Below are 15,024 nucleotides of genomic sequence, written 5' to 3'. Positions count from 1 at the left end.
TAAGTAATGTTTTGTTTAGTTTTATATATATTGACTCTATTTTAATTTTGGTATTACTTGTTCTTTAATTAAAAATAAAAAAGAAACTCATGTGTTTAATTAGATGAACACCAGAATACTCATATCTGGCAGTTTAAGAAATGAAATATGTACCAACCAACTGAAGCCTCCTGATATTGGTGCATTTAGAAATTGCAGCAATATCAAACTGCTGCAAAATTCTTCCGTGAGTAACCTAATAAACAACTATGGCAATAATTGTGCTTAATTAATGACAATTAAGAAAGCAGAACTGACTCCATCCTAGTGGAAAACCAAATCCAATAAGGACATAATATGATACACTTTATGGCCTAAAATACTAACAATAGGTTAATTATTTTATACTTACATAATTAAAATAGAGAACATTAAAATTTAGTATCAAAATGGGAAGTCTATAAATGATTTAAAAAGTTATCTAAGTCCGAAAGTAGATTCTAAAGTATTTTAAGTACAAAACCTTTGTACAGATTTACATAACAAGTAGTCAACATTATTTACATTTACACTCACACTTAAATAAATAACTGCTTAAGAAAATGTGAGTAATGTCAGCACCTAAAAATGAACAAGTCATCTCAGAAACCAAAAATCAAATGAACATATTTTTATCAATACTTCAGTAAGTGTAAGAAGTGGGAAGTAACTCAGAGCAATTTTCTCCTAATACCAATCATTACTTTTGTAAACTCATATTTTAAAATTTAGTCAATAAGCATAAACCTGGGAGGTAAACTTCTAAATAAATCAATTAAAGCTAATTTAATAGTTAATTTCTTTCTTATTTTTTATCATCCCAGTAGCACTGGATGTTTTAATAATTGGCTTGGAGTATGAGGTATTGAACTACAAGTTGTATAAAATTAACTATAGAGATTAAAAAAAGAAAAAGAAAAACCTTTTTTGCCTGCTTTATTCCCAAAGGAGTGAAATTTAACCCAAAGAAAGTGGGACAACAAGCAATTTTAGTTTTAAAAGCTCTACTTTTGAGGCCTGTGTCTTCAAGCAGCAAGAAGCACAGCCAACACATGTGATACTCTAAAACTTTCAAAGGATTCTACTAGAGCCTCTTGAAGTTGGTATTTGGGGTTGAAGATGATAGAGAATTGCAGTAATGTGCCACGATACCACCTAGTGACAGGATACAACTGACCTGTATTACTGTAGCATCATTTTTACTTCATGGCAAGAAATTAAAAAATTATTTTTATATTACATCAGATACACTAAGAAGACAAATGAAAAAATTCACATGAATCTTAAGGATGAAACAGGCTTCAAAGATATTTCAGGCTTACTGTGGTGACTGCTGCTTTAAACTATACCAATGGACTCTTGGGTACTTGTCAAGTACATCAACTTTAAAGAATATTTGATGAACAAGTTCAAGAGGCACAGATAACTAAATTACGGCCTGGTATGCGTATTCAGAGGCACTATAAGGAGAGGGAAATCAAGACCTGATAGGAGTCTTTTGGTATGTAAGGGAGATATACCTGAAGAAATTATATCAGCATAACTGCTACTGATAAGAAAACATGTTTTAAAAAATCAAGGCACAAATAATTAAAGAAATCTTGTTCCACAGTGAACCAAATTTATGTTTTTGGTATGCAGATGCAACACCAAAAAAAAGTAGAATATTTTGAAAAACATTTTATACAATGTAAGTTGCATGACAGAGACTTGAAAATTAAATTACAATGTGATCAACATAATTTGAAAGAATCTTCCAGTGTTAGCATTGTATAAGTTCAATGCAATACCTGAAGTGGTCGCATGAGGTATACTATAGTGTTTTCCATCTGTACTGCACAATGAGGAGCTTTAAAGAATACTGCTCATAGGCATTCAGGTTGTTTTCAGTTTGGAGCTATTGTGAATAAAGCTGGTGAGAAGATTAATAATGTTGGTTTAAGTATTAAAAGAACTTATAATATGTGCCTAACATATGCTACCTCTTTCCCGCCATTACATTAAAGTTACAGTAGAAACTGTTGTATATACTAAACAGAATGGACATTCGAAATCAGGTTCACATTTTAAATAAAAGACATGCCATGTATACCTTCCATCGTTATACATGTTAACTTCATGCACAATAAATTTATATCACAAACACAATCACGAACATTAACACCAAATGGATAACAAAATTTGAACCCATTTATTATCACATTTTAGCATCTGCTCTATATTTTTTAACACATCAAGAAGAGATTAATCTAGGCAATCACAATAAGTAAATCAGTAATTGCTACCCTATCAATCCCACAAGACAAAGCATGTAAAACATATGTAATATTAAAAGATATGTTTAATAGGGATTACAGAAAGTCGATTATTATTAATTTGCCCATATAGATAAGTTCATCAAATTTGAGCACATAATATTTTCCCTGTTTTAAAATTAGCATCAGCTTATTTCCCTATCATTATTTTTACATTCACATCAAGAATGCTTGGGTATAGACTTAGAAAAGAGTAGTAATTTGCATGAATGTGTTAAATGACTGCTGTACCTGCCCCATGTAGGAGGTAATAGTAATAAATCAGACCTGAAAAAATATTTCATAAAAATTAGTATAATAGCAATTGATATCATTCCAAAATGCACTCAAGAAGTCACTTTATTGCTGATACTTTGCTTCTCTAATACTTAAAAGCAAAAAAAAAAAGACAAATAGCAATGAATCAAAGTTACTAATAAGATTCATTCAATAAACACATATATACATGGGCAATGAATCTTTTTAAAAAAGTATTCTTTTGTACCAAGATTTTGTGTACTTTCCTATACTATCATAGAGCTATAAATTCACACAAAGTAAAAAGATGAATGAAATTTTCACATTTTTCTTCTTACCTCCCATTCTCTGGCTGCTTCTTCATTAGATGAACCCTCATTTGTTTCAGATTCTTCAATCTTTTTTACAACTATGAATCCAGGTTCTCTGGTATATTCACCAGTATCTTCTGCATATATTTCTGGACTCCATTGAATGAAGAAGGCATATAAGTGGTCTGACCTGTTAGAACAAGTGACTATTAATAATAGATCTAGTGTTCAGTGCTTTCAGCTAAAGTTACAAAATTATATGTTACGTATCTTGACAAAACTTGAGAACTTAAAATATAAATAGAATATACTATGCTTTATTTTAAAAAGATAACAAAGTCCACCACCAGTAAGGCATTAACTTAAACATTTTTATTTGACTGTGTTCTATCAAGTTGTTCTGAGAAAACTACATTAAAATTTTCCTTGGCATGCATTTGACTAGCTCAGGTGCTGTTCGTGGTAATATTTTTTCTCTTTAAAGTAACTAGTAATGGGAAGGGAAACCGAACCCACAATTTTGACATCATTTGTACAATGGTCTAATTATCTAAAATACAAGTAAACAATTTAAAAATTGTGTCTTTTAAAACCTGAATTTATACAGAATTTTTCCAAGTTAACAGAAATTTAATATGTTTAACTTTTAAATATCAGGGACACAGACTGTATTATGGGTTCAGAAACTGATGATCTGATCTTTCAAGTCTCTTTTTCCCCTTTTTAATTTTGTTTACTATAGTAAAGCCTGTTGTTACAAAAGATAATAAAAACTCTAATAAACATATTTGAGGGTCAAATACACATGACATTTCAAATATTTTCTTGGCTTTAATTAGCATGAAAATTGATTATAAAACTATTAACTATCATATACCAATCAATAACAATGGTTCTGGAAATTGTTTCCAATTTAATTTTTTCTTAAGTGTCATTCCTTATGTCGTAGCTAACATATCAAAATGATGTTTAGTTCCATCTTTCAGATAATCTGTCTGTACCAAAACAGCAATTTTCATAAATTACATGTATACAATAAAGTTCAAAATCCTAATAATACCAATTCTTAATGAACATTAGCCAAAGTACAAGGACAATGATAAAATGGAAAATCCCATATAAAAATTAAAACCAACAGTAATGACAAAAACTAAATCCTTATGTTAGTTTTAATTAAAGATGAATTATTTATGAATGCCTCATTTTATTGTGCTTTGCTTTATTGCATTTCACAAATATTACATTTATGTTTCAAATTAAAGGTTTGTGTCCACCCTGCATTGAGCAAATCTATTGGCATCATTTTTCCAACATCATCTCACTTCATGTTTGTGTCACATTTTCCTAATTCTTGTAATATTTCAAGTTTTTTCATTATTATTATATTTGTTATGGTGATCAGTCATCTTTGATCTTATTACTGTAATTGTTTTGGGGTGCCACGAACCACACCCATGGCACACTTAATTGCATTAATTGAATTAAACACTGAAGTAATGTGTGCATTTCCTCATCTCTCTCTCTCTTTGGGCCTATTCCCTGAGATACAACAATATTTAAATTAGGCCAATTAATAACCCTACAATGGCCTCTAGTGTGCAAATGAAAGGAAGAGTTGCATGTCTTTCACATTAAATCAAAAGCTGGGAATGATGAATCTTATCGAGAGGAAAGTATGTCAAAAGCGAGTCTCTTGTGCCAAAGACTTAGCCAAACTGTGAATACAAAGGAAAAGTTCTTGAAGGAATTGAGAAGTGCTACTGAAAGAACAGATAATAAGAAAGGGAAACAACCTCGTTAATGACATGGAGAAAGCTTTAATGTTCTCGTCTAATCCAGAGGAAGGCCCTTAACTATCTTCATTTCAATGAAGGCTGAGAGAAGTAAGGGAGCTGCAAAAGAAAATTTGGAGCTAGCAGAGGTTGGTTCATGAGGTTTAAGGAAAGACTCTGTCTCCATAACATAAAAGCGCAAGGTGAAACCTGATGCAAGTGGCAGAGTACGTAGCACTCACTTACTTTGATCATATCTAAACCACAACCTAAGTTACTGAACAATCAACCTGGATAGCCATCTGAAGACTAGCTGAACAGAAGTCTTATAACTAAGGACATAAAGCAGCAGAGACTGGTAGGAGGGGCTGAGAAATGAAAAGGGCAGTTGATAATCCAGAGGGATATCTCAGGTACAAAGGTACCTTATGATGAGTGAGGGGTCTCAACCACACTCCGGGCTCCCCAGTGCTGGGAAAGGAGCCCACATAACATCTGGCTGTGAATATCTGCAAGGACTCTGCCTGCCTGGGTGAGAAGGACGGCTGCTGTAAACGCAGGCATCCTCTGAAAGGGACAACGCACAAAAATCTTGCTCTTAACCTGGGATTCAGTGGAGGAACAGCAGCTCAGAGCATGCTGGTGTCATACAGGGTGAGACTGAATTGTGGGGAGGAAGTAACTGCAGATGTGGTTGAAAGAGCAAGAGAACTAGAATCAGAAGTAGAGCCTGAAGATAAGACTAAATTGCAACACTCTCATGATAAAACTTTAATGGTTGAGGAGCTGCTTTGTATGGATGACTTGGAATCTACTGCTGGTGAAGAGGCTGTGAAGATTGTTGGAATTACAACAAATGATTTAGAATATCACATAACTTAGCTGATAAAGCAGTGGCAGGCTTTAAGAGGATTGGGTCCCATTTTGAAAGAAGGACTACTTCGGGTTAAATGCTATCAAACAGCATCATATGCTACAGAGAAATTGTTTGTGAAACGAAAACTCAACTGATGTGGCAAACTTCATTGTTGTCTTATTTTAAGTAATTGCCAGTCACCCCAATTTTCAGGAACCACCTAATCAGCAGCCATCAACATCAAGGCAAGGCCCTCCACCAGCAAAAAAGATTAAGACTCTCTGAAGGCTGGGATGGTTATTATTTTCTAGCAGTAAAGAATTTTTAAATTAAGGCATGTACATTTTATAAATACATAACACTACTGCACACTTAACAGACTACAGTAGTGTGACATAACTTTTACATGCCCTGGGAAACCAAGAAATTTGTGTGATACGTTTTACTGTGATATTCACTTTATTGTGGTATTCACCTTATTGCAATAGTCTGGAACTAAACCTGAAATATCTCCAAGGTATGTCTGTAGTTAAAATTTTCACTGTAGTTATCTTAATATGTCTGGCAAATCAGAATGCCTGGCTCTGTGCCTATCAGATATTTGTGAATTATGCAAATCATACTATATTTAAAAATTATTATAATCACATTTTATTGAATGCACACATTATATTTATTGTATACTTGGATGGGGAGAATTTTATCATTAAAAGCAGCAGTTTTCAGAGCAACATATAAAGATTTTTCAGGAGGTACACAAACACTTAAAGATAATTTTTTATTTTTTTTAAATATATTTTATTGATTTTTTACAGAGAGGAAGGAAGAGGGTTAGAGAGCTAGAAACATCGATGAGAGAGAAACATCGACCAGCTGCCTTCTGCACACCCCCTACCAGGGATGTGCCAGCAACCAATGTACATGCCCTTGACCGGAATCGAACCCGGGACCTTTCAGTCCGCAGAGCGACGCTCTATCCACTGAGCCAAACCGGCTTCGGCATAAAGATAATTTTAAGGGAATCAATTTCTTTATCTTCTTCTTTATGTTACTCATACTAATCTGCTTAAGAAGTGTGTTAATGATATCTTACATAGTCCCTGTTCTTTGCTTTCCCTAAAGCACCTTTTTCTAATTAAAAAAAAAAAAAAAAAAGCATATCCTCACCTATCCAGAACTTTGTAATGGTACATGCCCTTAAAAACTTCTAGGCCTCCCACAGTTGGTATTAAGACTGGAAAAGATTTTAAAGACTGCATTATACATCCTTTGGCATATCAGATGGTTTCTAATTTACTGATTTCTATTAAAACAGAAGTTTTCAATGAAGTTGCTCATTATATATCACTAAACATAATTTTGATAAAAGATGATTAATTTTTGGAATATAAGTAGAAACATGTCTAAAAGAATTGAGTGGCATTGTTATAATAAAACTCTGCAAACTCATAGACTATTTTTGTGAACAAAGCTTTTCAGTACCTAAAGAAAAAAATGAAGGGGAGTAGGTATAAATGAGGGACTGAATCCTCTCTCATCCTTTAAATAAGCTACATTCATCAATGGATACATAAATTAACTGGAAGAAAGGCTCATCTATTTTATTAAGATATTTAATATATTTTACTTTTTATGTATAATAGTTACTGAGTACCTTTGTTCAGCTCTATCTTTTCAAATATGTTTGCACATGAAACATAGCATAGTTTAGAAGATAGAAATAGTATCTTACTGTGGAGCAAAGGGTAACCATGCTTAATGTACATTATAAAAGACTTAGGCTCCCTAAACTTATGGCTCCTCTTCTGTAATATAACCCATGGCAAATGAGTCTGCGACCTGGCCTTCTTTGCATCACACTGTGGGAACTGAGGCTCAAATAACTCATGCTAATGTTGGTATTGACTATTGCTATTGTTGGGACTCTTGTGTTTTCTCCTAGCATGCAATAAACTGAGGCATAACAACTTGTTAACTTGCATGTAGTATAAACCGTAGACTCTTTACTATTTTGACAACAGTCATAGAAAATTTTAAAATAAATCTAATATCAGAATGGATACACACACACACACACACACACACACACAAACAAATGTGTGAGTATATGTAATTTGTTGCAAAGAAATATATTCAGGAATAAAAATATAATGTACCTTATAATAAGATTCTATAATGTTCCTTATAAGATTCTATGAGGAGGTGTAATGGAAATACAAATTCAAAGAGAAGAGTAATGATGCAAATTCTGTTAAAGAAGAGCACGTTCAAGTAGTTTTTAAATGGATAATTGTAGAGGGCAAACTGTTATGATGTTTAGATTCTACTAGATTTATTTTAAAAATCAATGTAACAGTTTTATTTTTAAACTAGTAGCCCGTTTGCATGAAGATTCGTGCAATAGACCTTCATTCACCTGGCTGCCTGCACCAGTTTTCTGCCAGCACCGGGGACCCAGGCCTTGGCTGTGGCCACCGCCTTCTGCCTTCTTTCAGGGTCGGGGCTTGGCCCTGGGCGGTGGCCTTAGGCTCGGCCGCACCCAACATCCCTGCTAAGGATCGCAGGAGCCGACCCCCAGTGGTTTCCTGCGATCTGTGCAGGCTCCCCGCTGGTGCCCAAGGCCGGGAAAGCCTCAGGCGGCTTTCCCGGCCTTGGGCTCCGCCACACCCCAATGTCCCTGCAACAGTTTCCTGGTGGGTGTGGTTGGTGGGTGTTGCTTGGGCGTAGCGAAGGTGCGGTCAATTTGCATATTTGTCTATTATAAGGTAAGATGTCGATGCTGGCAGCCAGTGTGACTCAATGTTTGAGCGCTGACCCATGAATCAGGAGGTCCCAGTTCAATTCCTGGTTAGAGCACATGCCTGGGCTGATCCCCAGTACAGGGTGTGCAGGAGGCAGCTGATTGATGATTCTTTCTCATCATTGATGTTTCTCTCTCTCTCTCTTCCTCTCACTTTCTCTCTCTGAAATGAATAAAAACATATCTCTAAACAATAAAATGTCAATATTTATAATACAGTGATGACAGACATCCTTTACAATTGGTTAAACTTATGATAAAAAATTTTATTGGATAAGGAATACAAAAAATAGTTTGAAGATCACACCCCTTTAGAAACTAAAGGCATTCAGTAAGTATTTGAGGAGGTTTTTAAAAAGGGATTATACATCATTACCTGCAATGAGGTAGGGGCCATTATCAGTTAGTGTTTTGATGAACCTTCTTGCTCTAAGACATTTTAAGTAAATTTCCTTACTATTAAAACTAGCTATATATGCTGAAACTGGTTTGGCTCAGTGGAGAGAGCGTTGGCCTACAGACTGAAGTGTCCCAGGTTCAATTCCGGTCAAGGGCATGTACCTTGGTTGTGGGCACATCCCCAGTAGGGGGTGTGCAGGAGGCAGCTAGTCTATGTTTCTCTCTCATCGATGTTTCTAGCTCTCTATCCCTCTCCCTTCCTCTCTGTAAAAAAATCAATAAAACATATTTAAAAAAAAAAAACTAGCTATAGGTTCATATTTTTTTCATTAAACCACAAAAAGAAAAACATTTAAAATGGAGTATATTAAAGAATACAAAATAGGAGCTAAATTATTTTGAATAGATTTAATGTCAGGTTTTAATCATAAACTATATGTTTCAAAAGTACTTTGTCACTGGTGCTAAGCGGCATTCAAAATCATTTTAATTCAAAGGATCTCAATAACGTTTTAAGCTTTGGTTGTTGTTTGTCTTTTTACCTTTCTTGTGGCACAGCAAACCAATATTCATGTTTCTTATCTCTCTGTGCATACTGTTGCATTGTTGCACTTGCTTGGGATACAAATGTTTTCCTCATTGGTTTTCCAACTCTGAGACGTAAGAACTTATGTAACTGATGCCTTCTCTTTTCTTTTAAAAGTAAAAAACCTAAAGTTGAGACACAAACAGTTTTATTCAATTCTTACACACCAAGCTTAAATAATTTAGATTAAATAACGTGTATCTGCAAACTTCTGACAAATAATTAGAGAATAATACTTTAATTCATTTACACTTTTTAAGTTAATTCTCTCAATTTGTATTATTTTCCATCAAAAGTATAGGTACCACAAGACTAATGAACCAAAAGCCACATTATAAACTGAAATTATGTCTAAGGGTATCAGGAAAAAAATGTGACAGCTTCAGGAACTCTTATTTAATTTTTGTTTATAACAACCATACTAAAGTAATTGATTATACAAATACAATATTTTGCACATTCCTTATCAGCCTTCTAGAAAAACAACTAGGTAAGTTTGTATGGTTGTTAAAGACAAAAATTTAAAAGTTTCTAAAGCTTTTACATACATATTAAGATGTGATAAAAACAACCAACAATATGCTACATTCAGCCTTCGGTTTGGACAGTTTATTAGGCCTGAATTGTCATTAACTCTCCATACCAGAGATTCTGACATAAGGTACATTAGGGGTCTGACAATAAGGTTGAACTTAGGAATCTGGACATTAATTAGCTTAGGAAAGCATCACAGTATACAGGAAATACTTGATTATACTTAGGAAATCTGGGTACTAGTCATGGCTTTTTTTGTGTAACAGTGTGAAGGCACAAAATCTGAGGCCAAGCATTCACGAATATCATTAAAATGAACTTTTACCATTTTTTTCACAGTTACATTCCAGTTTTATATCTATTTAAGTTTTATTATATTACTAGAGGCCCGGTGCATGGATTCATGCACTGGTGGGGTCTCTCGGAGAGCTGGTTTCGATCCCCGCAGGCCAGGCCAAGGGACGCCACCGGTGCACAAATCCATGCACCAGGCCTCTAGTATGCATGTAAGATCTTTGGTTAATCTCTTCCCACTCTCCTCCCTCCCTCTTCCCCTCTGAGATTCATCAGTCTTGTTCCATGTTTCCATGCCTGTGCATTGAGCGTCTGCCCCCTGGTGGTCATTGCGTGTCATAGCTACCTGCCAGTCACTTGGGCTTTTATATATATAGATAGACGTCTTTAAAAGGTCAGAAACTTTGAATATTTTTCTATTATAGAAACTTAAGTTACTTAAAATTAGTTACTTAATTTGACACCACACACCCCCCAAAAAGGGGAAAAACCAAATGGTATCAGGATACCTTTCTGAACATACCTACCAACTTTTCTTTCAGTATTTTGTCATAATAGAGGCTCTCTCTATCAAACCCTGCACCCCAACAAACCCATTACAATGAAAGTAGTATATCACATATTGGTTTAAACAGAATCCATTATTTCACATTTTTTAAAGATTCTAATATAAGGCAACTATCAGACACAAATCTATCAATTCATGCCAGCATTCTTTACAGCCTGAACAAAGATAAAAAATATCTTAACAATATGAATTGCTAATAACAATGGACTGTCTTAACAACATGGAAATGGTTAAATTAGAAGGTCACTAAAAACCATGTTTTCAAAGAATGATAATGACATGGGAAAACATTCATGACATAAAATGGTGAGTGAAAAAAGGAAAATACAACACTACATGCAGTATAATCCTAATTTTATATAAAAATACATATGTATAGATACATACAAATAATATCAAAGTTGTATATATATGTATGAATATATACATACACACCAAAGATCAAAGCTAAATATACCTAATGTTAATAATGATTAAGGTGATTAATTCTTGGTAATTTTTATAAGTTTTGTAAAAACTCCCTATATATTTTTGTTTAATCACATTTAAGAACATTCACTAGTTCTGAAAAAAGGAAAAATATTACAAAAGAAGAAATATTCACTCTTTTATAGAATTTACTTTAAGTAAATGGGTTTCTTAACATCTACTTAATATAATCCTCCTTCAGAGTATATAAGAAAACAGAAGGAAAATTCAGTATTTTAAAAACTAAACTGTTGTGCATTGCTTGTAGAAATGTAAAATGGTACAACCACTGTGGAAAAGAGTTTGGCAGTTCCTCAAAAAATTAAACATAGAATTACCATAGAATCCAGCAAATCCACTTTTGGGTATATACCCCCCAAAAATTGAAAAGAGGAACGCAAACAGATATTTGTACTCCAATGTTTACAGCAGCACTATTCACAAAAGCCAAAAGACTAAAACAACCCAAATGTCCATTAATGAATGAACAGATAAAGAAAACATGTTGTGTATTAATGGAATATTATAGAATTTTGAAAAGGAAGGAAATTCTGACACATGCTATAACATAGATGAAACTTGAAGGCATTATATAAGGGAAATAAACCACATACAAAAGGACAAATATATGATTTCACTTGTATCAGGTACCTAGAGTAGAGACAAAAAGTAGAATGGTAGTTGTCAGGGGTTGGGAAGAGTGGGATATAGGAGTTTTTGTTTAATGGGTACAGTTTTAGTTTGGGAAGATGAAAAAGCTTTGGAAATGGATGGTGGTGATAGTTCTACAATAATGTGAATGTACTTACTGCCACTGAATTTTACATTTAGAAATGGTCAAAATGGTAAATTTCAGTTTATGCACACTTTAACAATAAAAAATTTGAATTAAAAAAAGTGAAAGAAAAGTTTATATATAAATTTGATTGGCCTGGAATCAATATTCCAACAGACTATAAGAAATGTTACCTAAGATACCTGAGCTGTACTCCATTAACCTATTAAGCAGAAGCACTGTATATCAGAAATAAATGACTATTTCTATAATTTTCATAAGTAAATAGTTCCCCAATACAAAACTGAAAATGAAAGTGGTGCTTTAATTTACCTTTAGTGCTGCTTTGTAAAAGAAAACACTTACTCAGATAATGATAGAACTTCTGGATACTTGGAGGAATTTAAAAAATTAGATTTTTATGTCTAATCATAGTTTTTAAAAAGATGGAATTACAACGTTGTCAGTTACAAATTGCAATTGGGGTATTATATATGCAATGAAAAAATATATTTTAATGAGACAACACACCAAGAACTAAAAGAAAAAAATTGAGAAATCAAAGGTATTACAGAGCTTGTGTACATTTTCAAGAAATAAATTATTTAAAAATAGAACATGGTGAGTTGGGAATGTTTAAACATGGTGGAAAAGATGCTCATTTATGTATACTCCACTGTGGAGTAAGAAAAGTCAAAAAGAGTAGAAAGCTAAGAATATTATACTTGTCCCCAGAGAAACATCAGCCAAGGGCCACTAGATTATCCTTCAGAGTAGCCTAAGAAATTGCAGCTTTTGAGTCACCAAGGAAAGAGGGAAACAATATGCAAATAATATGAACTTTATATACTCTTTTAACACTTACCTTCTGTATCAACAGTTGCTATTTTATGCTTAATTTCCTTTTGTGACACCTGTTGAATATTGTCCCTTTGCTGTTTAGTTTCTTGCATAGTATGGGTTTTCCAGAGTTTCCGGAGCTCTTCTACCTCTGTCTCTGAGTCCTGATTTTGCTCCTTCCCTTGTTTTCCTTTGACAGTTTGCTTTCTTTTGAATTCTGTTGCTTCCCCACAAGGCATACTTTCTTTTTCATCCACTTCTTGGTGCAGAGAATTCTCATTAAGAAAATCCTGGTCTGCATTACCTTTAATATTTATGCTTCCTTCTTTAGGGTCTGATATTTCTTGAACATTATCTGTTGCCTGATCTCCTTCCTTAGTGGCCATTTTGATATTATTTAAATCAGTTTTAAGAGAAAGATCCCCAACTTCATTTGTAGAATGTCCAGAATCAGATTTTAACTGATCAGGAGTAGTAGATTCTGATATGACTGTTGAACATTCTATTCCACTCGGATTGACGGTCTGCACAGACTCTGATGATGCTTCGGACGATTTACCTTGTCGCAGCTCATCTGAAGAGACAAGCTCCTCCCGTACCGGAGAGAGTTCTGATTCTGTGAACACGTCTTCAGAAAGGGACTCCTCGGTGCTCCTGGGAGCAGTGCTGGCACTGTCATTAACCACATCTCGGATTCTTGAGTCTATTTCATCAGTATTACTTCTTGTCATTTTCTTTAAGTGGCAGAAGTCCCTTCCTGATAACTGATCTCTCTCTCTGTCAGTAAACAAAATTATGTTATTAGACTTTTTAAATTGTAGTCTTTCATTGTCCACAAACTTACCACTAAATTAATATTCCAAAAAAGGCTTTTACGAAAGGATGTAGCATACATCTTTTTTATATTTAACAGCATATCAAAAATTTTGATTTATTCATATAGACCAAGTGTTAGTAAAGCTTTTGCATCAATTGCTTAAGATATGGAAAACATCAATGCAACATTTCCTAAATTAATCTACCTGAAGAGAAGATAATGATATAAGTTTTGGGTTAAGCTATAATTCTAAATTAAAATTTATTCATTGATAGAATATGAAAAGTAAGCTTAGGTAAAATTTTGATTAAAATTTAAATGTCTTAACAAAGTAATACATTGATTGATATTACATACACATGCACACATGTAGTGCTTATTTTACTTTTAAGTAGAGATTAAGCTAAAATATAGAGCTCAAAAGCAAAGCTCAAAGCCAACCTGAGTAGAACTGAGGCAAAAGTACTCACAGGAATTCTTCAGGCTACCAGCAACAACTCAATAACAATTCTAAGGGAACTTGTTTAACTAAAGGAGTTAGATATTAAATAGCTAAATGGTTTATAATTATATCTAGATTTTCAAGTTTAATGGCATTGTATATGTAAGCAGTAATGTTCAAAAGTTAGACAGTTTACGTTCTGGAAAGAGGTAGTGCAAACATTTAAAGCATGAAATACAAGTCAGCAATTAAAAATGACAGTTAAAAATAATTACTTCAGGTGCAAAAATTAGTTTTGCAGAAAAAAAAATTTGAATACCTAAGAAAACACTCAACAATACCCAGGACAGAAAAATAAATTTTACATTTTATAGCATGTTATTATTCATTAAGTCCTTTGACATTCCATCTCTCTTAATCCTGGCTATAATCTCAGCAAGGCAGAACTTTTTACTGATGTGAAAACTGAGGCAGAGAATTTCTGGATCAAGGTCATAGAGCTAATAAATAAGTCGCTAAAATTCAAACTAAAAAAGAAAAAAAGAAAACCGCATGAGTTCTTAGTGGAAAAACTATTAACATTTATGAAAGTTTGAAAAGAAAAAAGACTGAAAAGTAATTCAACACAAAAATAATTGGCTATCTCTGGATGGTGAAGTTGAGTTAACTCCTTTCCTCTTATTCTACTTTTTGGTATTTTTCAAATTTTCTATAATGAGTATCCATAATTTTTATAACAAGGATAGAAAATTTTTCTTTTTACTAAAAGTATTAATTAGTTGAAGTTTAATTCATAGCTCTGCCTCTTGTATTTAATTCACCTTAAAAAACACAAGCATTTAACTTGTGCTATAAAATATGTAACAGTGTCATCTACTGGTGATTCATTCAAACTGCACACAGGGAGGGGCAAAAGTTAGGTTTGTAGTTTTGAGTACTCGAAACAAGTTAATTTTTGTATTATTATTAATTATTGTATTATTTCCCATATG

At 33.5% G+C, this 15,024-nt stretch overlaps 1 protein-coding gene across 4 annotated transcripts in view; it reads right to left on the bottom strand.

The window, feature by feature from the left end:
* The window catches only part of OXR1 (oxidation resistance 1), a 267,355-nt gene that overhangs the window by 27,335 nt on the left and 224,996 nt on the right, over window positions 1-15,024 (bottom strand). For all 4 annotated transcript variants that reach the window (XM_028155953.2, XM_054708782.1, XM_054708784.1 and 1 more), the window contains 3 exons: window positions 12,799-13,550; window positions 9,251-9,419; window positions 2,909-3,071 (listed from right to left, as the gene is read on the bottom strand). In XM_028155953.2, the coding sequence (XP_028011754.2) occupies window positions 2,909-3,071; window positions 9,251-9,419; window positions 12,799-13,550 (1,084 nt within the window). The remainder of the gene's footprint in view (window positions 1-2,908; window positions 3,072-9,250; window positions 9,420-12,798; window positions 13,551-15,024) is intronic.

This window comes from Eptesicus fuscus, chromosome 19 (genome assembly GCF_027574615.1).
Source record: "Eptesicus fuscus isolate TK198812 chromosome 19, DD_ASM_mEF_20220401, whole genome shotgun sequence".
Lineage (NCBI taxonomy): Eukaryota > Metazoa > Chordata > Mammalia > Chiroptera > Vespertilionidae > Eptesicus > Eptesicus fuscus.
The sequence above is the reverse complement of the archived record's forward strand: the minus strand, read 5'-3'. Positions and strand labels throughout refer to the sequence as shown.